Source organism: Euprymna scolopes, chromosome 19 (assembly GCF_053919585.1).
Source record: "Euprymna scolopes isolate OS-2025 chromosome 19, ASM5391958v1, whole genome shotgun sequence".
NCBI classification, from domain to species: domain Eukaryota; kingdom Metazoa; phylum Mollusca; class Cephalopoda; order Sepiida; family Sepiolidae; genus Euprymna; species Euprymna scolopes.
Genome location: NC_136500.1, coordinates 12,257,120 through 12,283,825, shown reverse-complemented (window position 1 = coordinate 12,283,825; position 26,706 = coordinate 12,257,120). Strand labels below are relative to the sequence as shown.

The window sequence follows — 26,706 nt, the reverse complement described above, 5'->3', positions numbered from 1 at the left end:
CTTTTTAAAATCTTGCAAATTTGAATTATTCAGAGTTATCTCTCCCATCTTCCTTCACTGTTTTCAAGATGGCTTAGTAAGATTGTCTCTCATAGTTTTGCCATAAAACTTGATTTTCTTATGACACCATGACAATATATTTTTCCTTCAATCATATTACCACTAAAACGTAAAAAGGCAATTTGAATGCAGAGTTGGGAATTCTGGACAAGAAACGAATTTTCACTTTGTTTATATTCTTCATTGAGATTTTCAAGACCGTGTATATGTTCAATAAGTTTCCAGCCTTTTTTTTTTTTTTTTTTTTTTTTTTTATTACATTTTCACCCCAAACAAGGCACATTGCCACTTTGGTGTAGGGGGCTACTATCAGGGGCAGCAACTACTGGGGCACTATCTTGGGATTTGGGCAGCAAGATGTCGGTTCACGTTACACTTGAACTTCTGCATGTCAGTACAGTTAGGGAAGCAGGGACCTGGAATGGAATTCCAGAGTCTAGCGGTTCTGGGGAAGAAACTACTGGAGTAGAAAGATCTTTTACATCTAGGGATCTCTACTGTGTGGGGGTGGGATTTAGCTGCCTGTCGGGTTTGTTGAGGGTGTCTACGTCGTAGGGGCACAAGTTCGTCAGAGCATTCACCATTAAAATACTTGTAGAACAGGCAGAGGGATGCAACGTTTTGTCGATGGGACAGAGGCTGAACCTTTAATGTAGAATTAGTTTTGGAGACAACTGGTAGCAGTGGGGGAACTAAATATTTAAAAAGAAAATAGATACTCTTTCCTTTAAATATGTTGTGATTGTGATGGTGTTGCTCATAGGATGCAATGTAGCATTTTAATATCACTAATAAATGTGTCTAAAATCGTTTTGAAAAGCTACATAAGATAGTGGCTATTAGCCTAGATGTATTGAATTTGTATGTACCATGCGTTATGGCAAACCTATGCTACTTTGATCAAGAGGAATTTCTGCAGTCATTTAATTATATAGAAGATGAAAAAATTCTGTAATGTATTTTTTTAATTTAGTTATATTTATAATTTAATTAAAAAAAAATTATCTCCACTGTGTTTTTGTTTTTTAATTTAGTTACATTTATAACTTTATGAAATAAAAAAAATCTGTACTGTATTTTTTATATCTTAACTGTTTGCAAAAGTGTCAGAGTCATGATTAGGATTAATAAGATGTATATTTAACAAGTTTCCATAAAATCATACTTACATATTTGTGCACCATCTCTGAAAAACAGTCTTTTGAGGGAGTATCAATTAAGAGGAACTCCTGAAAAAAATGAAAACAAAAAATATTATTACATATTACCGGTAAAGATATTGAACCAGAGTCTTGGACTTAGATTCAGACCAAATCACTGTTTTAAGAGTTGAAGGCGGTGAAAATTGTTTCACTTTTTAACTCGGACTAAAATTTAAATTTTATTCTTTGTCGACGCAAAAAAGAGACTGCTCGAAGCCGCATTTCCTCGAATATAGCAACAATACAACATCTTAAGACATATTTGATTCTTATACAAAAGACCAAATCAAATCATTTATTAGTTTTAGAATATGTCAATTATTTAAAGTGAAATCAATTTCAGAATTATTCTAAAATAACTTATTTTTACTTAAACTTATGTTTTAGTAAAAAAACAAAATTAGATAAGTTTGTTATAACAAATTTATTGGCACCTGTGAACCAGTGTATAAAACTGTTTAAAAAATACAATATTGTTTTCGAGAATTTTTGATAAGAGAAATAAGTTTAAAATCATAATATCTAAACAAGGGAGATAACTAATTTAATAGGGGATGGGGAGGGTCATCTTCCTTGGTTAAATATTATAACTTCATTTGGTGCTTCATCCTTATTAGAGCAAAAATTCGAAATATTGAATCTCAAGTAAAACCAATGGTATTTGCTTAATTGTCAGGTCACACTAATGAACCTATTCAAAATTTATGAAAAACGATAAGGTAAAACATTAATTATTAAAGGAAACAGTTTTCGAAGACAATTAGCAAAAATTAAGTTTTGCTAAATAGGCCTAAGATTTCAGACAATAATTACCTCCTTTGTTACGAATCAAACTCTGTTGTTTTTTTTTGTTTTTTTGTTTTGTTTTTTTTGCAAAACTTCCAAAAACTATTTTCATTAATAATCAATTTTCTACCTTATGGTTTTTTTTGTAATTTTGGATATGTTCATTACCGTGACATGATAATTAAGTAAATACTATTAGTTTGATTTGAAATTCAATAATTTGATTTTTTAAAATTTCGCTCTAATAATAAGGAAGCAGCCTTTATTTTTACTTTTCTTGATCTTTTGAAAATCCTAGGAAGCCATATTGTACTTTTTCAACAGAGAGTTCCACTCCCTTTTTATCTCCCTTTGTATAAAATTAGATTAGACTAACCACATCATTCAATAAATCCATTAAAACTTGAAATAGTTGCAAACAATGCTCTGAATGTTTGATACATTTTGTGATGAAACACCCATTTTTAATGCAACTATCTTGTTGATAAAATGAATAGAAAGCTTTCTGACATCTTTAACTCGTTTGCTATTTCAAGCAAATTCAATTTACAATTAGCCAACATGATTTTGTAATTTTTTTTTGTTTGTTTGCTTTTCTGAAACAACTGTTGAATTTGAGCAGCCTGAACATTTGTTGTATAATAAGGGGACAGGTTGTGAAGAAATCGAAGAGGCAAGCCAAGAACGTGATCTGAGGGTCACGTTTAAGCATGGCAACATGGAATGTTGGACGAGCATCACCTGAGCTAGTGACACACATAATTGGAATTCGGTGATGTTTCAAGGCCAAACAAACAAAAGGAAATTGGCCTACAATCGAAAACAACGGTTGTGGATTATTGGGACAATTATGCTTTGAATTAATCAAAAATAATAATATCAACAAATATTTTATGACCAGATCGGAATGCAGCTGACATTCGCAGCTGGGGCTAGAGAAACGTGACCGATACCAATATAAACAAAGATGTTTTGGTTTTACGAAAAGAGTAGCGGCCGACGCGGTGAGAAACAAGTCTGTCCTCTGTCAACACCCCCGCCACGCCACCTATCTCTCTCAACGCTAGTGGAGTCAGTGACAACCAACACAAAAGTGTAAAGAAAGATTGTTAAAATAAACTCGAATTCTTTTGTAAACAGTCGAGTCTTTTAGTTGTCATTCCAAATATACACTCGTCGGTAAACTTGTCCGGCGACCATTTTGTCCACGCAGTTATATAGACTGAGTGCACACAACGCAACACATTCAACATAATTTGTATTTCTACGATCATGCTTAAAGTCAGTATAAAACTTCTTAACTGTTGTTTCAGATGGAGCAGACTCCAAATAACATTTATCGAGCCATTGCTTTACTTTGACAGTATTTTTCCCCCATCAGAAAGCAATGCTTTATTAACACACGAAATTCAGATTTTTTATCTGCTTTGAAAATCTGAAACACAAGCTTCACTTAAATAACTGTCATTTATCTATATATTAATAGGATAGTGTGCGCGTTACTTATTTTGTGTGTCACACTTACATCTGAGTGACTATCATTTAATTGTTATGGACTTTGTTCGAACATGTTTTCCCACACATATACACACCCACACGTACGCACACACACACGCACGCATATACACAGCCTCATACACACACTCACATTCATGTGCATACACACACCCGAGCTGTGACGTCACTTCCTTTTAAGTGAAAACCAGACATATGCACCCAGAACACTAACTCCAGTATAAAAGTCAACAAAACCTGTTAACTTCCCTTTTTCGTCTGGACCAGCGTTCGAGCTGCTTAGTCAACGAACCGACCACGTGTTCCAATGTCACTTTCCCTGCTACTGTAATGTGGGGGCAAGCGCAAGCACACTTTATACGCTTTCTCTCTCCATGAACTGGATTGACTTTTCTCACTCTATCTCCCCTTCGCTTTGGCCCATCGATACAGACATGTGCGTGACGTTCTATTGAGCTTAACCATTTCTTTCTACAGACGGCTTGCCACTTCGCGTTTCTCTATTGCATTCCCTTTCCTTCCATGCGCGTAGTCGTCAACGGCTGAATGAACACGTGTACACCGAAGACTTTCATTTCTGAACAGAAAATAAACAACATGTTTATTTTATTCCAGCATTTGAGTTCTCTGTTTCCTTCATTCAATTCGCTTCATTATTTTTTCTTGTAGCGAGTTAGGGTATTTTATATCCTGGTCCGCAACAACTTCCATTTCTTGTATTAAATAATTTTACCAAGAATTCTTCATAAGTTTGGTTTCGGTTATAGCTGATGCATCCAAGTTATATGGATATATTTTTTTTATTTTTGAAATCGCAACTTTATAATATATAAAAATCGATAGAACATGAACTCTATAATATATACGGAATCTGCAAGAATTAAGATATCATATTTTAGCATACTTTACGACTGGGCTATGCCGGGTGTCCCTGCTAGCTTAGAAAAATACTTTTACAATTTTAACAAAAGACTTACAATAATATCAGTGCATCTCCATTTACGCTGAACATCTACAGAATGCCAACATCAATATATTACATTGTAGAAGAGTCCCCCGCAAAATGTCCCATCAGTAAAATAATAATCTGATTAGGCTCAAATGTTGACACATGATATTTGAAGGTTAGTACTTTATAAAAATAATATGGACTTTTTTTATTAGAGGCACCATTTATGTATCAGGCTCTGGAACTTATTGAGCAATGTGTTATAGCCTATTTATGCTTAGCAGCTGTCTTCTGAAATTCATTTTGATGCTGCCAGATCAGGCTGCCTTAAGATAGACCAAATCACCAAATCGTTTGCGTGACACTGCTGTCCGAACTTTCACTTTCTGGTCACCACTTGACACGTCTTCTCTTCACTCCAAAACGAACTTCTGCAACTTTAGCTTTTCTCTCCCCGGATCCGACTTTTCTCTTCTACAAATACAACTTCTCTGCTCGCAATCTAACTTCAGAATGCCTTCCTTCCCCAAATCACTCCTCTTTTATCTCCAATCAGGAGCATCTCATTTGCATACCTCGTGGTCACCCTGTAGGCATATAAAGAAACAGGGCAGCCATTTTTGTTTCTTTCTTCTTCATTATGAACACGAGGTAAGCTACACAAAAACGCGGTCGGTCGTTCTTGTTTCTTTTTTCTTCATTTACACCACAATCGGCTTTCTGGCTTAAATGCACCAAACATTAATGTTATTGTTGTTTGTTTGTTTTTTTCTTTCCCTTTGCAAAACTCAATCATGTTCTCCAAAGCTAAAACAAAAACAATTTTTCTCTACAAAACAAAATAAAATCAAAGAATTCAGTTCAAAATTCTATACAGATTCCCAAGTACAATTATTAACTAAGTTCAAAAAGATATAGCTGAAGAAAATCACATCGTACAAACTATTATGAAGATAACAATGAAACGGAGTCATGGAATTAATCCAAGAAATCATTTTTACTTACAACATTATATTTTGTCCCTGGAACTTTCACTGATTTCACTAACGTATCAATATAGATTGTCTGCAATCAAAGCGGAAACAGAAATCAACATGAAAGAAAAAGAATGACATAAAACAAGATGTTCTATTATAATAGAATATTCAATGTGAAAAATGTTAAAAACAAAAAGATTTTTTGGTTGACGTTTAAGAAATTGCCCCCATCCCCGTCTCTAAATTCTACAATTTTTATATATTTTTTTTCTTTTTACATGTTAATCTCATCAATTACAAACTTAATTTTCAGATTTTAAAAAAAGTGTAAATTGTGGAATTTAGGGGGGAGGGGGGTCCTAAACATTCGCCGATTTTTTTTTTACTTTAATTTACAAAAAATAAATTTAACGAATTTGAATATAAACCATCAAGAATTTGTTAAACCTGAAAAAAATGTCATTTGTTCATAATTTAAAAGTAGGTTATCTCCCTTCCTCTCATTTTCCTGGGATTAAATCAAAAATCAATCAATGCCATGATGGAGATTTTATAATTGATATGACTTTTAGGTTTGCTCTGGATGAGCAACCCATGACAAGCAGATAAACAAGTTTCCTTTTTACACACACATCTATAATATAAATCTCACCTGTCTGTTTAAATGTATGTATGTATGTATGTATGTATGTATGTCGACAGAGGTGGCAGATTTTCACAAGATCGGTGTTATTTTGAAGTTCGACGTCTCGGACGACAAAGATTGAAAAATTGGGCAAAAACATTAATTCCTTCACCCTCAACTGGGCAGTTTTCTACAAGGAGGAGTCGATTTTTTGTGAACCATTTTTGCAAGTCATCGTATCAGTTGGATTGACTTTTGCTAATTTTAACATTCCGAATTTCCAGTCGCGTCATGGAGTAGCGGTGGACGTCAGATTTTTCTTTCCACCTTCGCGTCACGCGTTCGAGCCTGCCTGCCTACTACCACTTTTTTTTTGTCCTCGCCCAACACCCATCTCCAAATATCCAGACAACACCTGGCACCCAGGCTAGTCTATAATAAAAGAGATGACTTGAATGCCTACTAGACACTAAGATCCTCGAGTGTCTAAGATCTTCTGTATGGGTTTATTAGGACAACCTGGCATGCAGAGACTTTTCCTATAAGTAAATCCTCACTAAATATTTAAAATTACATTTCGTATTTGCAGCACAAATAAGATCTCAATATGACTAACCCTCACAGACTTTTACAAGGAATTCTACACCTTCTTCAAGTGATGTCATCTCAAGTTAACAGTACAAAGCTGAATACTCTACCAGACTAGATGAATTCTTGTCCTGAAATCTAATAAGACTAAGAGACCACAAGAAATGTATACTATAACATATTATATAGTCAATTGAAAAGACGGACTCTTTATCTGTGCCTAAACCTAAACGTAGATTTCATGAAACAAGCTTCTTTCTTAGAACTGCACGCCTGTGGAACTGTCTTCCGTTTTCCTGCTTTCCAGCTGACTACAATCTGATTGTCTTCAAGTCCAACATAAACAAGTTCTTGATGAGCCGGTTCACTTAAGTTAACAAATTTACCGAATTTCCATTACTAACGATTACTATATTGTCCAATTGACTACTGTACACTCTTAACCCTTATCCTCGAGTGATCTCTGAGCCTTGATAAGTGGTGATTCCTATGTAAAAAAAAAAAAATGTTCTCAAGTTCTTTACTAACTCAGTGTTTGAGAGATAAATGAGAACTTTAATAGAATATTTGAATATCTATATGGTGGAATGATAAAATTGTCATCCCAGAAATGATGACATGATTCCATTTCCGTTTGATGAAAGGCGGTTTTCTTCTTCTTTTTTTTTGCAATCTACTAGTTGGTCAGTTGTGTACAAATCCCAAGAGCGATAGCAGCCTTCTATCATGTCTGAAAGTAACACAAGGTTCGAGTGAGATGCGCTGAAGATGCGCTGCTGTACAACTCATGCTCTCTACCGATTAAAGTTATGACAACAGGACCATTGCCAACACCCTCAAAATGCATCGCTGGATTACCACAATTAACAGGGATGTACTGAGGGTGATGAAAACAAAGTTTCCGGCCATGGTTATGGTCTTTGATGTGGTTTCAAGTGAGGGTTATTATGCCACCTCATATCTTCAAAGTCGGCTTGAAAGACCCGTAATGGCTGCTTACTCATGATGTGAAACACTGGATGTTAGATTGATGGAACAAGAGCAAGCTACTCTCCATAGATTAACCAAAGGTTCCCATTCAAATTTTTATCCGACAGAAAGCTTATATGTCCAACAGAAAGTTCAACAAGTTACATCAACCGACACGTTCTTCAAATAACACTCAAGATGAGAACAGTAGTCCGAAGTGATTGTATAAATATTTTTTTACTTATGTTTTTTATATTATTTAATTGGAATTCATTGAGATGAGTATTATTGAAACAATTAATTTAATTGGAATTCATTGAGATGAGTATTATTGAAACAATTAATTTATGTTTTTTGTTTAAATAAAAGATTTAAAAAGTAAATTTTAAAAATTTAACATAAAATTCATAAACAAAAAAAATAAAAATCTATCTATATATCTATAAAAGTGAACGTGTCTGTGTGTTTGTCTGCATGTGTGTGCTTGAACATTTCCCTACGCAATAACTCTCTCAATTTTTAGTCTACAGACTCGAAATTTGATATACAGGGTACTGAGATTTGGGAAAATCTATGTGATCAGTTTTCGGCCAGAAATTTAGTTGTTAAGGGGTCAAAGTTCAACGATTTGACCTTTGAGAACTCTACCAAACTCCTCCGACAATACTTGAAATTTTAGATATAGGTTCCTTGGACATGGATCTAACTTAATAACTTGATTTGAGCCCAAAACAATAAATATTAAGATGTCATGATAGGAGTCAAAGTTAAAAAATTCCCCGTTTTTTTTTCTTTTTGCTCAACATACACCTCCAAATACCCAGGCAACGCCGGGCACCCATGCTAGTTTAAAAATAAAATTTAAAAATAAAATTTAAAAACTCACCATGTTATAATTTTTAGAAAAGTGAGTTCCATCATTTTGAAATGAATGACAAAGGCTAGTTTTTCCAACAGCTGAACTTCCTACAGATAGAAAAACAAAATGAACATTTTAATAGACTTTCTTTCAAATCCTTTCTTTCTCACAAATCATCAAATCAGTGTGTGATGCGACGACAAAGCAAATAAGAAAGAGATAAAATAACACATGTGGCCAGAGAAAGACGGAAAAAAAACACAGGATAAAAAGACACACGTGGCTGGAGAAGGACACAAAAAAAAACACATGATAAAAAGACACATGTGGCTGGAAAAGGACAGAATAAGCCGCATGTGCGTGGTCCCCCCCTCTAGTGCTGGATGTGAGATGATGCCACAAAAAAATAGTGAAGAAATGATGAATGTAAGAAGTGCGTTGCTTTCACATTTTTGCTAAGTTTCAGAAAAATCTAATGGATGGGGAAAAGGTTATGAGATAAAAAGTGTGAATTATTTTAACCGTTTGTGGAAGAAGAATGCTGTATTTTTTTTTTTTTTTTAATTTTTGCAACATATTATCGTTTAATTCAAACAGCAAAAAGGAGATGCAATTGATTTCAATATGTATATTGAAGGGTTGGAAATTGAAACAAATTTGTGGAATAGTCTTCCACAAACAGGTAAAATAATTCACATGAACTCTTTCGAACATTGGTGCAAAGAATGAACGTTGTCCATATAACAAATTTCCAGGAGTTTTTTTTTCGACATCTTTCATTTTCGATTTGATATTTTTTGCGACCAAGAGCAGAGGACCGCTTGAAATATAAAAAATAAAATATTAAATACAAAATGTAACATCGTTTTCATGCTTCAAAAAACCCTCATAACCTTTAAATCAATATTCTAAAAGCATACGTGGCCTTTAAACATTATATATATATATATATAAATTAAATTAAAAAATGAGGAATAAAAGTTACATAGAACGAAAATGAAAAAGAACCTCGTTAGGTCATAGCATTTCGAAGCTAAATGCTTCTCATCAGAAAAGGAGAAAAGGCAGCATTATAACACTATGAGTATCTCCCATTTTGCTCTATAACTGACACTCTATTGGATTTTTTGGACATAGACCATTTAATTTATATTTTATTTTTGAATTGAATATTATCTTCAATTTATTTGGTTTCCTTTTTTAAAAATAAGATTTTAAGGAATATTTTGGCATTTGAACTCATACTTTTAGAATGTAATCTTGCCATCATTTTTCGAGTGATCACTTCTCTTAAATTACATTTCCCAATTCTTCTAATGATTACTTTTCTCTTAATCTTACGTTACACTGTTAAAAGTTATTTTAGATATGCCCATACATATTGATTGCTTGGACGGATTACTGACGTGAGGCTCTTTTGGGGATGGATACACCTAGTTATTCTACATTGGGGTTAGTCTTTGAGACCTCCCTGGATCAATTCTAGACACGTGGAATATGCAAATTTTCCATTGCTGTCCATGCTCAAAGCACTTCCTGATGATTTAATGACCTTTGAGGCTTGATTGAAGATTACCTTTTCTAAGATTTCTTCCATTAAAGTTTATTTTCGAACTGATGTGGACTACTGTCGTCCTACCTGGATTCTATTGAGGATTACTTTACCGAAAATTCATAGCTTTAGAGTTTATTTTTGAATCAAACTCTATTGGACTTGTGTTGTCACACCCAAATTATTTTTCTAAAGACTTTGGTTGGACTATCTTTTTCTGTTATAAACTTTTCTATCCTTTTTCTACTTAATTTTTTCTTTTGTTCCTTTCTCTCTACACTGTTTTATCATTTCTCGTTTTTATTTCCTATTTTTCTTCTCTATTTCCCATTGTTCTACCCCCTCCCTTATCAAAACTTCTCATTTCTCATATCCATCTCCCATTTAATTCACTCCATTTTTTTTTTTTTTTTTTAACTTTTTCATTTCTAATTTAAATGTTCTCAAGCCGGTTTTATCTTTGTATACCCATATAGTATCATAATACCGTTTTTTTTTTTTCCTCTTTAGCTTCGAAATGCCATGGCCTAAAGAAGTTCTTTTCCATTTTTCTCTCATTTTCGTCCTTATTGTTCTGATAATTTAATAAAGTTCAACGCAACTTTTATTCTTCATCTTTTTAATCTAATTTATGAATTGCTTCTCTTAACCTGGTATATAACATAGTGCATGTGAGTGCGTGGAACGTATCAGCAGCAGCAAAGGGTGGCCAGCGTGCGAAGAGATTAGCAGCAGCAGCAGAAAATTGCACATATGCAAATTAGAAAGTGTGCGCAAGAAGAGGAAGGAAAAAAAGGAGAAAAAATGCAACACGTATTTGCGGAGATAAACAAAGTCAGCGCCAAAGAAATGGACATGTGAAGTCACAGATGAGAATTGGTCAGTTGTGCCTGACGGGCGGTCAGAAGGAGAACCACTTGCCAATGGACAGGTGAGAGTGTGAGGCTTTAAAGCCGGGGTCATAATAATTGTAATAATTAAAACAATTATAATAACTAGCGGGACCTGTGGAAATTCCACAGGGGACCCATTCATATGTAATATATTGATGTTGACATTCTGTAGATGTTCAGTGTAAACGGAGACGCTCTGATATTATTTAAGCTTTTTGGTTAAAACTGCAAAAGTATTTATCTAAGCTAGCACGAACGCCCGGTAAAGCTCGGTCATAAAGTATGTTTAAATATGATATTTTAATTCTTTCAGATTTCGTATATATTATTATAGAGTTAATGTTCTATCGATTTTTATATGTTATGAAGTTACGATTTCAAAGATAAAAAAAATATATTCATAGGTGTATTAGCTTGAACTGAAAGCAAAATAAAAAGTTATGAATATATATATATATATATATATATATATATATATATATATATATATATACATATAATTTTAGTTCCTTCAGCCATAATCGAAACCGAAACCAAAACTTATGAAGACTTCTTGATAACATTATTTGTAAAAAAAAAAACATAAATGATTTAAGTGTCATCAGTTATATTCGAAACCGAAACCAAAACTTATGAAGAATTAAAACCTCTCTCTCTCTCTCTCTCTCTCTCTCTCTCTCTCTCTCTCTCTCTCTCTCTCTCTCTCTCTCTCTCTCTCTCTCAATAAACAAATGTAAAAAAATAAACAATGAAAAAAAAATAAATAAATAAATAACTGCTCAATTTTTGTTCCCGCCGGCTAAGAGATTTGTTATCGTTTTTTTATTATGGAATAACTTAAAATCAATTATTTCTTAACAACTTTTGAAAGATAAAACCCTAAATTTTATAGAATTAAAAACAAATTTAGTGTTCGTTAAAACAATGTTGTAATGAAAATAATTTATTTATAAAAATGAACTGTCATTTAATATATATATATATATATATATATATATATATATATATATATATATAAGTAGATTGTAGTTTGCTTGAAGCATTGTTGAAGAAAATTATAAGGTAAAATTAAAAGCCAAGAACAATGCGAGATTTTTTTTTTATATAGAGTAAAATTAAATGAAAACAAAAGAAATAAATTTCTTTTTTTTTGTTGTTTGTTTTTTCTTTTTCACACAAATTTTAACTCTAAACAACAGTAAAATTTTTTTTTCCTGTTGTATTCAATGGTATTATAAATCTCAATATATTTCAGACCTATTAGTCCTTTTTCCAAGAGAAGACAGCGGAAGAGTGTTCAAAATTGGAAAAGCAGCTACAGAGTTTGCCACGTGATACCGCGAAATATAGAACAAAAAATGACGTTAGGAGAACGTTAAAATAAATCAGTTGGTGTTTAAAATACTTGTTGCGTTTGTGAATCAAGGGAGATGACTATTCAAGCAAGGGTTGAAGGGAGGCAACTCTGTGAGATTTTATTAATCTTTTAATTATTTTAAAACAATAATTTTTTTTTTTTTTATTATTTTAATTATTGTTTTTCTTATGTTTTAAACTTATATTATAAAAGCGGAGCTCAATTCCAGTCTATTGTTTAGTGTGGGAGTATTTTTTTAAATAATTACAGATTCGAGAATACGAAGTTGACCTACGTTTCTTGAAGAAGCAAGAATGTTGATGTGAAAATCCGGTTTTGAATTAGTGCAAGTGCGAATATGTTTATAGAACGACGAAGCAGTAGTGTTTAAATGCTCTTTAATGCGGTGGTGAAGCAAACTGGTAGTGCTTCCAATATAAGATGCACTGCATTTAGCGCATTGTAGGTCGTAAACAACATGGTTCTTAAAGCATAAACCTGTGTGTGATATTGGGCAATTAGAGAGTGAACAAAGGGAAGGTGTATGCGATGGATGTTTTCGGTTGAGCTGTTGTCTTAAAGTAGATCCAGTGTGGATGAGTTGAATGTTGAGTCTCTCGCTGCGGATGGCTTTTCGGATTGAAGATGAGATTTTGTCACTGAGGAAGGGTAGTTTTAGAAAACAATTGTTAGAGAAGGGTCAGGTGTTGCGTTTTTTCTTTTTAAGTGAGGATAGGATCGTATTAGGGTAGCCGTTTAGTGAGAGGGTCTGTAGGAAATTGTTAGTGTGTGTATGTTTGTCGGAGATGTTAGTGCATTTGTCTTGTATGCGTGAGATTTCAGCATGTGCGTAGTTTAGTTTGTCCTTGAGAAGTTGTGCAGATTTGAAATGTACGAAGAGGCGTTTGCTGGCGGGTTTTCTGTAGAATTCAGTGCATATGGCAACATTTTTTTTTATTTTTTAATAGGTCCGAAATATATTGAGATTTATAACACCATTGAATATGACAGGAAAAAAAAATTACTGTTGTTTAGAGTTAAAATTTGTGTGAAAAAGAAAAAACAAACAACAAAAAAAAAGAAATTTATTTCTTTTGTTTTCATTTAATTTTACTCTATATAAAAAAAAATCTCACATTGTTCTTGGCTTTTAATTTTACCATATATATATATATATATATATATATATATATATATATATATATATACATATTTTTTTAGAGTTAATGTTTTAGAAAAATATTTTATGTACAAAACAGGTTTCGTTTTGCTAATAATGTGTCACATTTTTTTTCATGAAAGTTAAGGTTTCATAACGTTGTAGTAGGAGTAATAATATATTACGAAAACATCAGCCGCTCGCTCGCTCTCTCTCAATAAACAAATGTAAAAAAATAAACAATGAAAAAAATAAATAAATAATTGCTCAATTTTCTGTCTCCGCCAGCAGAGAGATTTGTTATCGATTTTATTATGGAATGACTTAAAATCAATTATTTCTTAACAACTTTTGAAAGATATAACCCTAAATTTTATAGAATATAAAACAAATATATCTGTGAGAACACACTAATCGAATAGAACCTAGAGCGTTCATAAATGTGTATTCCGAAATTAAATTTCTATTCCAGAATAAAATCTCAACCAATCAAATTTGCCAGAAAGCGTGACACACAAAAGAACACACAAACTATTGAATTAATATATAGATTATAACAATTAAAACAATTATAATAATTAAAACAATTATAAGAATTAAAATAATTATAACAATTAAAACACCTATAGAATAGACAACCTCCTCCCCGAAAAAAATAAACAAGCAAGCAAACAAAAATGGCCAGTATTTATCTTCCATAGCAAAAATAAATAAATAAATAAAAAATTGCTTAACAGCCCTAGAATGTTATAATTGTTATAATTATTATAATTGTTATAATTGTTTCAATTGTCATAATTGTTATAATTAACAATTATGACAATTATAACAATTAAAACAAAACAATTATAACAATTAAAACAAAACAATTATAACAATTAAAACAATTATAATAATTATAACAATTATAATAATTATAATAATTATAACAATTATAATGATTCTAACAATTCTAATAATTAAAACAATTATAACAATTATAATAATTATAACAATTATAATAATTATAACAATTATAATAATTATAACAATTATAATAATTATAATAATTATAACAATTAGAATAATTATAACAATTAGAATAATTATAACAATTAAAACAATTAAAAAACAATTATAATTAAAACAATTAAAACAATTATAATAATTATAACAATTATAATCATTATAACAATTAGAATAATTATAACAATTAGAACAATTAGAATAATTATAACAATTAGAATAATTATAACAATTAGAATAATTATAACAATTAGAATAATTATAACAATTAGAATAATTATAACAGTTAAAAAAATTATGACAATAAGAATAATTATAACAATTAGAATAATTATAACAGTTAAAAAAATTATGACAATAAGAATAATTATAACAATTAGAATAATTAGAATAATTAAAACAATTATAACAGTAATAAAAAAAACTTTTGTTAAAAAAGAAAAAAATGCTGATTCGGATTTTTATTTCTTTCTATTCCTGTTTTGTTTGTTTGTCTATTTACGGCATAACTGCTACTTTACAGGTAGAGCTTTGGTTTTCATACATAAAGTAAATTTCACAGTGTATAAGGATTATTTAATACTGGAGATATTCATAATCGTAACCTATTTCCAAAAGAGGGAAGATATGACATATGAGAAATATTGGAATCAAGTCTCAACTTGCTGTTATTTCAGATCATTTGAAACTATGGCAGCAATTTTTAGGCTCCCCTTCATGAAGGCCAAAGGAAATGTACATTAATATATATATGTGTGTGTGTGTGTGTGTGTGTGTGTGTGTGTGTGTGTGTGTGTGTGTGTGTGTGTGTGTGTGTGTGTTTTCTTCCTTTACTAAAACATAACTTTTATAACCCAAATCATATTAAATGTTGGTGTGGTTCTTCGCTATACACAAAGACGCTCCAAGATGACCTCTACCAAAGTCAGTGACAATAACACAGCCTGACCCAAGTATTTTCAATATTTAACATGCCTGATATGATACGCATTGATCAAGCAATTGACCAAACCACCTCACAGGGCTGTTCCTCATGATAAGAAATGTTAATCTGCTATCAGCTGTTTTTTATTTTCTCTATGGCAATCACTCCAGACAAGGTGTGAAGCCATTTGATGTAAGTAGATAACAAGAATGTAAGATGATTATTGCAAAGACAGGAACAATAGGTAGAAGGAAAATCGTCAGCAGGAAAAGAGTTTCACAAATCATACAGTTCTTGGAAAAAAGTTACTGGAATAGAAAATTTTATTAAATTAATTTTTTGTTAAACTCTTCCGATTATTATTAAGCCCTGAATGTTGATATTATGATTTGGATTAATATCTTGTGCGAAATCCAAAGAGAAAAAAAAAAAAAATGAGATTCTTCTTTCTTTTTTTTTTTTTAAAGAAGTCACCACTTATCAAGGCCCGAAGGCCACTCAAGGATAAGGATGAATTAGTGTATGGTGTTAATCGAGACAGCAGCGTTCTAATCATTACTGGTGGAAATGGGTATAATTTGATTATTCAAGGGGACGGCTTAACAAGAATTTGTTTACATTGAACTTTAAAACGATCATGTTGTATTCAGTTGGAAAGCAGGGCAGTGGAACAGAGTTCTACAGGCGGGTAGTTTCAGTAAAAAAGTGTTGTTCATGGAATCTACGTTTAGATTTATGCACAGATAGAGAGTAATGGAAAATTTTGGTAGTGGTTGTAGCTAGATAAGTGTTTTTTGTAAAAGTTTGGCAAGAGAAGACCATAGATTGGAACTCAGATGCCATGAAAATAACGATAGAACTTTTGGGACGATTACATGGATTACATGAAAAACTTGACGGAAAAAATAAAAAAGGATTAATTTGAAATTTAGAGTGGGGTATCAGTTTTGCATATAGATTTAACACAAAATGATCCTTTAATTTGGCCCATTCTAGGACTGTTAAGCAATTTTTTATTTATTTATTTTTTTATTTTTATTTTTTTTTTTGCTATGGAAGATAAATACTGGGCGTTTTTGTTTGTTTGCTTGTTTTCGGGGAGGAGGTTGTCTATTTTATAGGTGATTGCTGGTGGTTTTACGATTTTGCGACTCAGACTTGGGGTTAGTGATAAAAATATGCTCTAGAAATAAAGGATACGAAACTGATCCTCCACTCTAAATTTTAAAATAATCGTTTTGTTTGTTTGCTTTATTTTGTTTTTCTTTTCCGACACGTTTTTTCAGTGTTCAAATGTAATCGCCTAAAAAAGTAGAATCTCAGTAGGGGAGGTAGCGGAGGGTATTAATCTGCAAATTTACCTTTTTTTTCTTTTTTTTTTCGGTAATTAATCTATTCAATGTATGTCATTTGATGCCACTTTGGCTTGGTAACTACGTATTATGAGTCTGTTTTGGTATGCGATCACACCTACACTTCGTATTGCCATCAATTAACATGTACCGAGCATTGAACTCGAGCCCTAATCCATACCCATAACGTTCGTTCAAAGAAAAAATCGTTCGACACTTCAACTAATTATTCGATGAGAAGTCCTTGAAAATGTCAAGCCTAAGTAGTGCCTGTAATTTTTGGTTATCAGCGAAGGATCTGAATGGATAACAAATTTTTGCACACCTAAATTAGAAATTGCATTCTTTTTAATAACTTGAGATTATTGTTTTGTTTATATATATATATATATATATATATATATATATATATATATATATATATATATATATATATATAAAGAAATTATTCATTATGGACATTTACATCCGGACCGATAAAGTAAAATTGCTCCGCAAGAATTCACAGTCGAAGCAGATATGCGATGCGACGCGTCAATATCGAATCGGTATGCAACTACATCACGCTAAAAATCAATATTCAATTCGAGTAAATAAAAGAAATTGGTGTTAGTGCAAGTGCACTTATTGATCCGCGCTATTTTTTTAAATAGTATTTTCAAGTTTAATTAAAGTTTTACGATATCTGTTTTTATTAAATTGTTAGGTGAAAGTACAGAACAAGTACACAAACACAACAACCCCCTTCCGTCCCCATGTTAAGAATGGCTTTCTACATAATAACGTTATTATTTCAGCACGGATCAATAAGTGCATGAGTACCAAGAAATTAACAGAAAAGGATTTTTTAACAAAAAATATTTAAGATTACAACAATATTCAAAAATTTTCAAAAATACACACAAACAAAAAAAAAAATCTGCAATCAATTACAGTTGCATCTGTCAGAGCTTTGGTTTCCATGGTAAATATGTCAACCAATAAATATTCCATGGGCATGTTCGCATTTTTACAAACAAAACAAACTCTTCGTTTTCACAAGAAAAGATCAAAATGACTTACGCGATTATTACATCTAAACACAAATAAAATAAAAGATGAAATAAATGTGTATATTTACCTAAAATCAGAACTTTAGCATATAGAAGAGTGGCCGCCATATCTGTCAGACGGTTTGATGTGGAAACCGGAAGTTGAACATTTGTAAACAGTCGAATATCACGTGTTCACATTGCGGTCGGTACGTCTTTGTTTAATCATATAGAGAAATTAAGTTCTTATCTAGAATTCAACCTAAATAAAACACACACATATATTTAGAAAAATATTTATCCTTCTAAAATCATGTAAATTGATTAAGTAGTTTATTTTTATTAAGAAAATCAAATTTTATAAGTAAGCAAAAAGGGACTGTCTCGTGTAACTATCTTTAAACAAACAAGAGTAGATAAGTTCACAATAATTAAAATCTGGGAGATCAGCTTTGTAATACTACCGATTTCACATTAATTGCTTAAAATCGCTTAAGAATTATTTTCCTTATAAAAAAAATAAAATTATTTGATCAATTTACGTGAATTTTGGAATATGACAGTTCCGTTCCGTGAGTACGTATATCATAAAGATTTTTCTCTAGTTTTGTAATTAGTAATTAGGTTGGATTCTAAATAACAACCAGAAATTAGAAAATAATTTAATACAGTTGTTTAACAATTAATTGTATAATTTAATATCATGTTTGATTATTTTTGTTTATGAAATTTACAGACAAATGTCGACGAAAAAAATTTAGAAAAAAAAATTAAAAAAATTTCTGTTTACAAAAATAAGAGATTTTCATGAACAGTTTCTTTTCCAAGAACTTCTTATCTGTGAAACACAATACCACAGGACTGATTCTCTGCATGCTATATTATGGCCATCTTCAAATTCGTGAGAAAGTAGAGATGCAAACGAGTGTAAAAGCTTCTTTTTTTTTTTACACAAGTCACCACTTATGAAGGCCCGGAGGCCACTCGAGGATAAGGGTTAATGGGTATACATTAGTCAATGTGATTATAGCGTAGTAAGCATAAGTAGTGGGAATTTCATAAATTGGATTACTTAGGGGGACGGTTCATCAAGAATTTGTTTATGTTGGACTTGAAGACAATCAGATTGTAGTCAGCTGGAAAGCAGGCAATCGGAAGAGAGTTCCACAAGTGTGCAGTTCTAAGAAAGAAGCTTTGTTCATGGAATCTACGTTTAGGTTTAGGCACAGATAAAGAGTGTAAGAAATTATTGATAGTGGTTTTGGCTAGACGAGTGTTTTTCGGGAAAGTTTGCAGAGGGGGGGGGACCATAGATTGAAGCTCAGCTGAGTGCTTGCCATGAAAATAAAAGCTTCAAATGAATGAATGATTAAATGAATTTGAAACAATCTATTGAAAGTCCAATAACTCATATAACGATTATCTCCCTTTGATTGTAAAAATCCCACAATCCCCTTCTCTTTGTGCCTCAATAAAAATTCCTCTCTCTATTCGTCCACGTATTTATATTTCCTCCTTCGAATTTCAGCTCGTTTCTTATCTTTATTCCACCAAAAATGCACCACTCAACACGTTACGTGCTCAGATAAGCAGGTTATTATTCGAAGCAGACGAAACCAAATACAAAATTTGGGAAATTAAATTCTTAGGTCATCTATGTTCGCTTGGCCTAAAAGACGCTATTTTAGGCGTAAACCCTGTTAGAGCTGGACACAATAATGAGAGAAATGAAGAAGCCTATGCAGTATTAGAATTATTAAGGAGTCATTAACAGGGTGCCCTGTGATTGGATGAAAAAACAACCAATCGCAGGCTTCCCATTTTATCCAATCACAGGGCACTCTGTTAGTCCTTAATAATTCCAATAATATATAAAGTGTGTGTCGTCTAGTAGTTGAAATGTTTTTCTATAGTTGTATGTAAAATGTTCATTGTGTGTGCGGCCACTTCATAAATACACATAGTTTGCAAACGTGACACATAAACTTTTACCCACAGCTTTTCTTACAATCATACGATAACAATATGTCTGCTTGTCTCAGACCAAAAGAATCACATACTTTCTCATTTGTCCAAACTCTAAAAGAACGCCATAACAACGAGTTATATTTTACGTGGCTTTTATTCGTCTTATGGATTCCTTTGTCGGAATTCAGTATGCAAAGTCTCTTTTTACATTTTCACTTGTTTCCCTTTCTACTTCAAACAGGGTCATCCACACTAATGCATTTCTTCCCAACTCCTTAGTTTGATCTCTGTTAACTAACTATTATGTCAGCAAAACAGACCAAATCACATGTCATTAACATAAGCTAAAACTTTGTTTACTTAACTTAACCAAATTCCAATCTACTTTAATATTCCTAAATCGATTTTGTTTATGAGTTAAATTCCTGAATAAACATTCCAAACTGTAAATACACATTTTCCAAAATCTAATTGTTTTATTTTTCTAATAATAATAATCGACCAGATTGCCCAGCATTGTTTGGTCAATTGTTCTAAGGGATGGAACTCTATTTTACTAAGAATTGTAAAAAAAAAATATTTTAACGACTAAGTTATACCATTAAAACAAAACACAAATTCTGTTAACTATTATCATACTTCCAACACAATTTCCCTATACAGTATGTGACATTGCTTTTAATCGTTTTAATGGGGGGGGGGTTTCAACAAGTACTTTTACACAAATTCATTACTTTCTGAACTCAAAACAAAACAATGCTTTGACAAAGGAATATGCAAATTAGTTAACATTCACCAAATGCAACAATAAACATGTCTGCAAATAGACACACATGCTTTCTAATATCATATACGCTTATTAGATTAATTTTAATTTGTAAAAGAAAAAGCAACATTAAAAAAATCCAAAATCAGCGAATTTATTCAATTTTGTCATAAAAAACGATTGTTTTATTAATACTTGGCCTTGATAAGTGGTGATGCCTATGTAAAAAAAAAGTAATAATATGTTTTACTTCATTATAATCAATTATACATAAATTATGTCTGTAGTGTGTAAATAATTTTTTTATGACAAAATTTATTAATTATTTGTTGATTTTGAATTTTTTCATTATCGTTTTTTGTTTTGCAAATTAAAAAGAATCCAATAATCCTTTTTTATATAAAAAATATATTGACAATTTACTGATTTTAAATATTTCAATCATTTTTTTTAATTAAAAAAAATTAAAATCAATTTACTAAATAATCATTTTTTATAAAATTTATTTACAAAATTTGACAATATTTATTGTCATTATTTATTATTATTATTATTATTATTATTATTATTATTATTATTATTATTATTATTATTATTCATCCATCCAATTATAGGATGATTTAAAAAATTTCTTCTAATGTTTTATATGCAATTCATTTTATTTCTTCTGTCAAAAAATTATAATCAATATAATAATCGTTTTTTATGATGAAAAAATTTATAAATATTTAAAATCTTAAAAAGTGCAGCAAAATGCCAAATACATTTTGGTACTTGACTCACTGTTTTGCTTTTGATCTCAGAGCGAGTATTTTTTTTTTTTTACTTACAAGAAGTGAGCTTTTTAGAAAAAAAATAATACTCACATGCACATGTCTCAGTTCCTTCCCCTTTTTTACTTCATTATTTAAAAGTAATATAACGTTACATTTAATACTGGGCAACACCAAGTACATCTGCTAGTATTCAATAAAGTTCTGTTGCAGTGTGAATCAGACAGTCTTTTATTTTAATGCAATTTGTAAAGATTTCTGATACGTTTTAAAGTCCATTCATTATCATCAACCTGATATCATCATAAGCCTTCCTTACACCAAAGTGTATGATATCACATTCAATCGCACTTTATTCAGCACCTCTCATCCTAAGCTGAAACTTTCAAATAAAATAAAATGACAGTTCAATCAAAAATTACGATCAAACCAGGCGTAAAGTCTAACAACACCACTTCGCCTCCTCCCTTGAGGCTTGCATTCACAAATATCTGTAGGCTTAGAACTAATTTAGATGATGCTGAATCGTTTCTTCTTATCAACACCCCGGATATCTTAGCACTAAGTGAAACTAACCTACACTCTTCCATCTCCAATCACTTCAATACATTTGGTTATCTCCCACTTTGGCGTAAGGATGCAGACAGACATGCACTGGCTTGGAGTCTATAATCAAAACAACCTCCCCTTGACGAGAGAATCAAAACTAGAATCAGAAAACCAGGCCTTCATGTGCTTTACAGGTCTCCCTCAACCCAAATCAACCAAGTCTCTGACAGCATAGATACGACACTCTCCCTTGATACTAGTGTGCACAGACATGTATTTAGTGACTTCAGTGTCCATCACAGTAATTGGCTTAGATTCTCTAATTATACAGACACAGCTGGTAGCATAACAAATAGCTTCTCCATATCTCATTACCTATCGCAGACAGTTACGGTTTCAACCCATCTCCCAGATCGACAAGATCAACAAGATCAACAAGCCTCACTTCTACATCTGTTTCTGATCACAGTTCCCGATGATTGTGTAACAAATGCTCATAGCTTACTCGGGAATGCTGATCATGCTGTGATAATGGTAGAAATTGCCCTAAACTCTTGACCCAAAGCTGAAGAGCCATTGCTCAAAATGACAAGGTATTATAAGGAGGCTGATTGGGAAGCCATCAGGATTTCATCAGAGATGCCCCAGAACTGCAGAACTATGTGCAAATGAGACTACTGAATGAGTCAAAGTGGCAATTGAAGCACATATTCCCACACAGAAGTTCTATAGCAAACCCTACTTTCTCCAATGGTTTACTTCTGCTTGCGCAGTTGCGATTGCTCAAAGGCAGCATGCATACTGCAGATTTATCCAACATAAGTCCATTACAAACAAACAAAAATATATAGAAGCTAGAAGTAATTATAAAAAAGAAACAGTGACAGCAAAACCACCAGAAAACACATTGAAATGCAGAATTAGGAATTACGGTGTAGTAAATAATGGGCAATCAACAATCCCTCTACTATCCAACAATCATGAGTTGTTTTTACGGCAATTGAGAAAGCTAACATGCTTGTCAGTCGGTTTGCCTCAAACTCTACTTTGGACCCAGCAAACCATTCCTGCCCTGGTTTTCTTTTGTGGACAAAAACCACACTAGATGATCTGAAAATCACCCCTTCCCAAGTACATTATATCATAAAAAAAAATAGACACCTCAAAAGCATGTGGACCTGATATCATCCCGGTTGTACTATTAAAAAAAATGCTCGACTGAAGTTGCTCCAGTTCTCTCCAAACTTTTCAACAAATGCCTTAATGAATCATGCTTTCCTGACTGCTAGAAAACTGCTTCTGTACCAGTTGACAAGAATTCTAGCAAAAGAACTGATCCGTTAAATTATCACCCATTAACCCCTTCTCTCTCTTCGCCAAGATATTTGAGTTGCTAATTAATCACACTCTAGTCCACCACCTTACGGTTGTTAAACTTCTGTCCAGCTAACAATATGGATTCAGGCAAACATGTTCTTGTTGCCAAGACTAAGCTTGCTTCCTTTAACAATTACAAGAAACTTTCTCAACCAACAATAGCTATGGCTAAAGATACACAACCTGAAAGTACTTCGTTCAAATTCTTCTGCTTAACGTTCACAGGGAACATGAGTTGGAACAGATACATCGAAAGCATAACTGCTGCGAGTAAGGTGGGCTCTCTCTACCGTGTTAGAAATTTACTTACACCTTACAAGGCCACAATTCGCCCATGTATGGAGTATTATTGTCATATTTGGGCTGGTACATTTGCTACCAGTCTCTCACTTCTGGACAGGGTTTAAAAGAGAGTCGCCAACTTAATACATCCCAAACTGTCAGCTAGACTTCAACCTCTCTTCTATCGACAAAATGTTGCATCTCTCTTCCTGTTTTACAAGTATTTTAATGGTAGGTGTTCCGAGCCCTTGTACCTTCTCAACGTAAATGCCCCCGACAAACCCAAAAAGCAGCAAAATCCCACCCATATACAGTAGAGATCTCCAAATGCCAAAAAAGCCTTCTACTCTAATAGTTTCTTTGCCAGAACTGCTAGACTTTGGAATTCCCTTCCTGGTTCCTGCTTCCTCAACTGTACTGACATGCAGAAGTTCAAGTGTAATGTAAACAGACATTTTGCTGCTCAACTCCCTACATAGTGTCCCTGCAATTATGTCCCAAATAGTAGCCTCCTACACCAAAGTGGCACTGTGCCTTGTCTGGAGTGAAAATGCAATAAAAAAAAAAAAGGAAAAAAAAGAAATTCCCTCTTTATTCAAGGAACTTCTAAGAGACAGTTTTGGAAGATAATTTAACCCAAAGTGGTTAGAGAAAGAACTCTCTTTCGTAGAAGGACATTTTTATTTAAAAATAAAAAACAGAAGGTCCCAGAAGATTGAGAGAATGTTTCTTAAAGAAAAAGACTGAAAAGGGAGAACATTTTAAATACGTTTTATGTTTGCATCTTTTTTGTCTTTCAGGTTTTTATGTCAAGTAAGATTGTTCTTTAATTTTAAATAAGAAAATGAGAATTTTCTCATTTCTTCCTATAATTTGTTGGATAATAAATTTAACTTTGGACGTTCCAGTTGATAGAGCTAATTTTTTAATAGTCTCTCAATTAGAAACACTTTTTTTTACGTATGTTTCTATTTTGATTTGATTTGATTAATAACCAATTGCCATAACTAATAATATTATTAATCACCAATTGCAATAACTAATAATAATATTAATCATCAATTGCTATAACTAAAAATAATATTAATCACAAATTGCCATAACTAATAATATTATTAATAACCAATTGCCATAACTAATAATATTATTAATCACCAATTGCCATAACTAATAATATTATTAATAACCAATTACAATGATTAATAATATTATTAATCACCAATTGCAATAACTAATAATAACATTAATCATCAATTGCTATAACTAATAATAATATTAATCACCAATTGCCATAACTAATAATATTATTAATAACCAATTACCATGATTAATAATATTATTAATAACCAATTACCATGATTAATAATATTATTAATCACCAATTGCAATAACTAATAATAATATTAATCATCAATTGCTATAACTAATAATATTATTAATAACCAATTACCATGATTAATAATATTAGTAATCACCAACTGCCATAACTAATAATAATATTAATAACCAATTGCCGTAACTAATATTATTATTAATAACCAATTGCCATAACTAATAATATTATTAATCACCAATTGCCATAACTAATAATATTATTAATAACCAATTGCCATAACTAATAATAATATTAATCACCAATTGCCATAACTAATAATATTATTAATAACCAATTGCCATAACTAATAATATTATTAATCACCAATTGCCATAACTAATAATATTATTAATAACCAATTACCATGATTAATAATATTATTAATAACCAATTACCATGATTAATAATATTATTAATCACCAATTGCAATAACTAATAATAATATTAATCATCAATTGCTATAACTAATAATATTATTAATAACCAATTACCATGATTAATAATATTATTAATAACCAATTACCATGATTAATAATATTATTAATCACCAATTGCAATAACTAATACTAATATTAATCATCAATTGCTATAACTAATAATAATATTAATCACCAATTGCCATAACTAATAATATTATTAATAACCAATTGCCATAACTAATAATATTATTAATCACCAATTGCCATAACTAATAATATTATTAATAACCAATTGCCATAACTAATAATAATATTAATAACCAATTACCATGATTAATAATATTATTAATCACCAATTGCGATAACTAATAATATTATTAATCACCAACTGCCATAAATAATAATAATATTAATCACCAACTGCAGTAACTAATAATATTATTAATCACCAATTGCCATAACTAATAATATTATTAATCACCAATTGCCATAACTAATAATATTATTAATAACCAATTACCATGATTAATAATATTATTAATCACCAACTGCCATAACTAATAATAATATTAATCACCAACTGCCATAACTAATAATAATATTAATCACCGATTGCCATAACTAATAATATTGTTAATAACCAATTACCATGATTAATAATATTATTAATCACCAACTGCCATAACTAATAATAATATTAATCATCAATTGCTATAACTAATAATAATATTAATCACCAATTGCCATAACTAATAATATTATTAATAACCAATTACCATGATTAATAATATTACTAATCACCAACTGCCATAACTAATAATAATATTAATCACCAACTGCCATAACTAATAATAATATTAATCACCAATTGCCATAACTAATAATAATATTAATCACCAATTGCCATAACTAATAATATTATTAATCACCAATTGCCATAACTAATAATAATATTAATCACCAATTGCCGTAACTAATAATATTATTAATCACCAATTGCCATAACTAATAATAATATTAATCACCAACTGCCATAACTAATAATAATATTAATCACCAACTGCCATAACTAATAAAAATATTAATCAACAATTGCCATAACTAATAATAATATTAATCACCAATTACCATAACTAATAATATTATTAATCACCAATTTCCATAACTAATAATATTATTAATAACCAATTACCATGAATCATAATATTATTAATCGCAAATTGCAATAACTAATAATAATATTAATCATCAATTGCTATAAGTAATAATAAAATTAATCACCAATTGCCATAACTAATAATATTATTAATTACCAATTGTCATAACTAATAATATTATTAATCACCAATTGCCATAACTAATAATATTATTAATCACCAATTGCCATAACTAA

At 31.2% G+C, this 26,706-nt stretch overlaps 1 protein-coding gene across 1 annotated transcript in view; it reads right to left on the bottom strand.

The window, feature by feature from the left end:
* The window catches only part of LOC145303416 (intraflagellar transport protein 27 homolog), a 57,168-nt gene that overhangs the window by 8,598 nt on the left and 21,864 nt on the right, over positions 1-26,706 (bottom strand). Inside the window, exons 2-5 of the mRNA XM_080144743.1 lie at positions 17,894-18,066; positions 8,558-8,637; positions 5,518-5,577; positions 1,230-1,289 (exon numbers count right to left, since the gene is read on the bottom strand). Coding sequence (XP_080000869.1) covers positions 1,230-1,289; positions 5,518-5,577; positions 8,558-8,637; positions 17,894-17,933 — 240 coding nt within the window. The 5' untranslated portion in view covers positions 17,934-18,066. The remainder of the gene's footprint in view (positions 1-1,229; positions 1,290-5,517; positions 5,578-8,557; positions 8,638-17,893; positions 18,067-26,706) is intronic.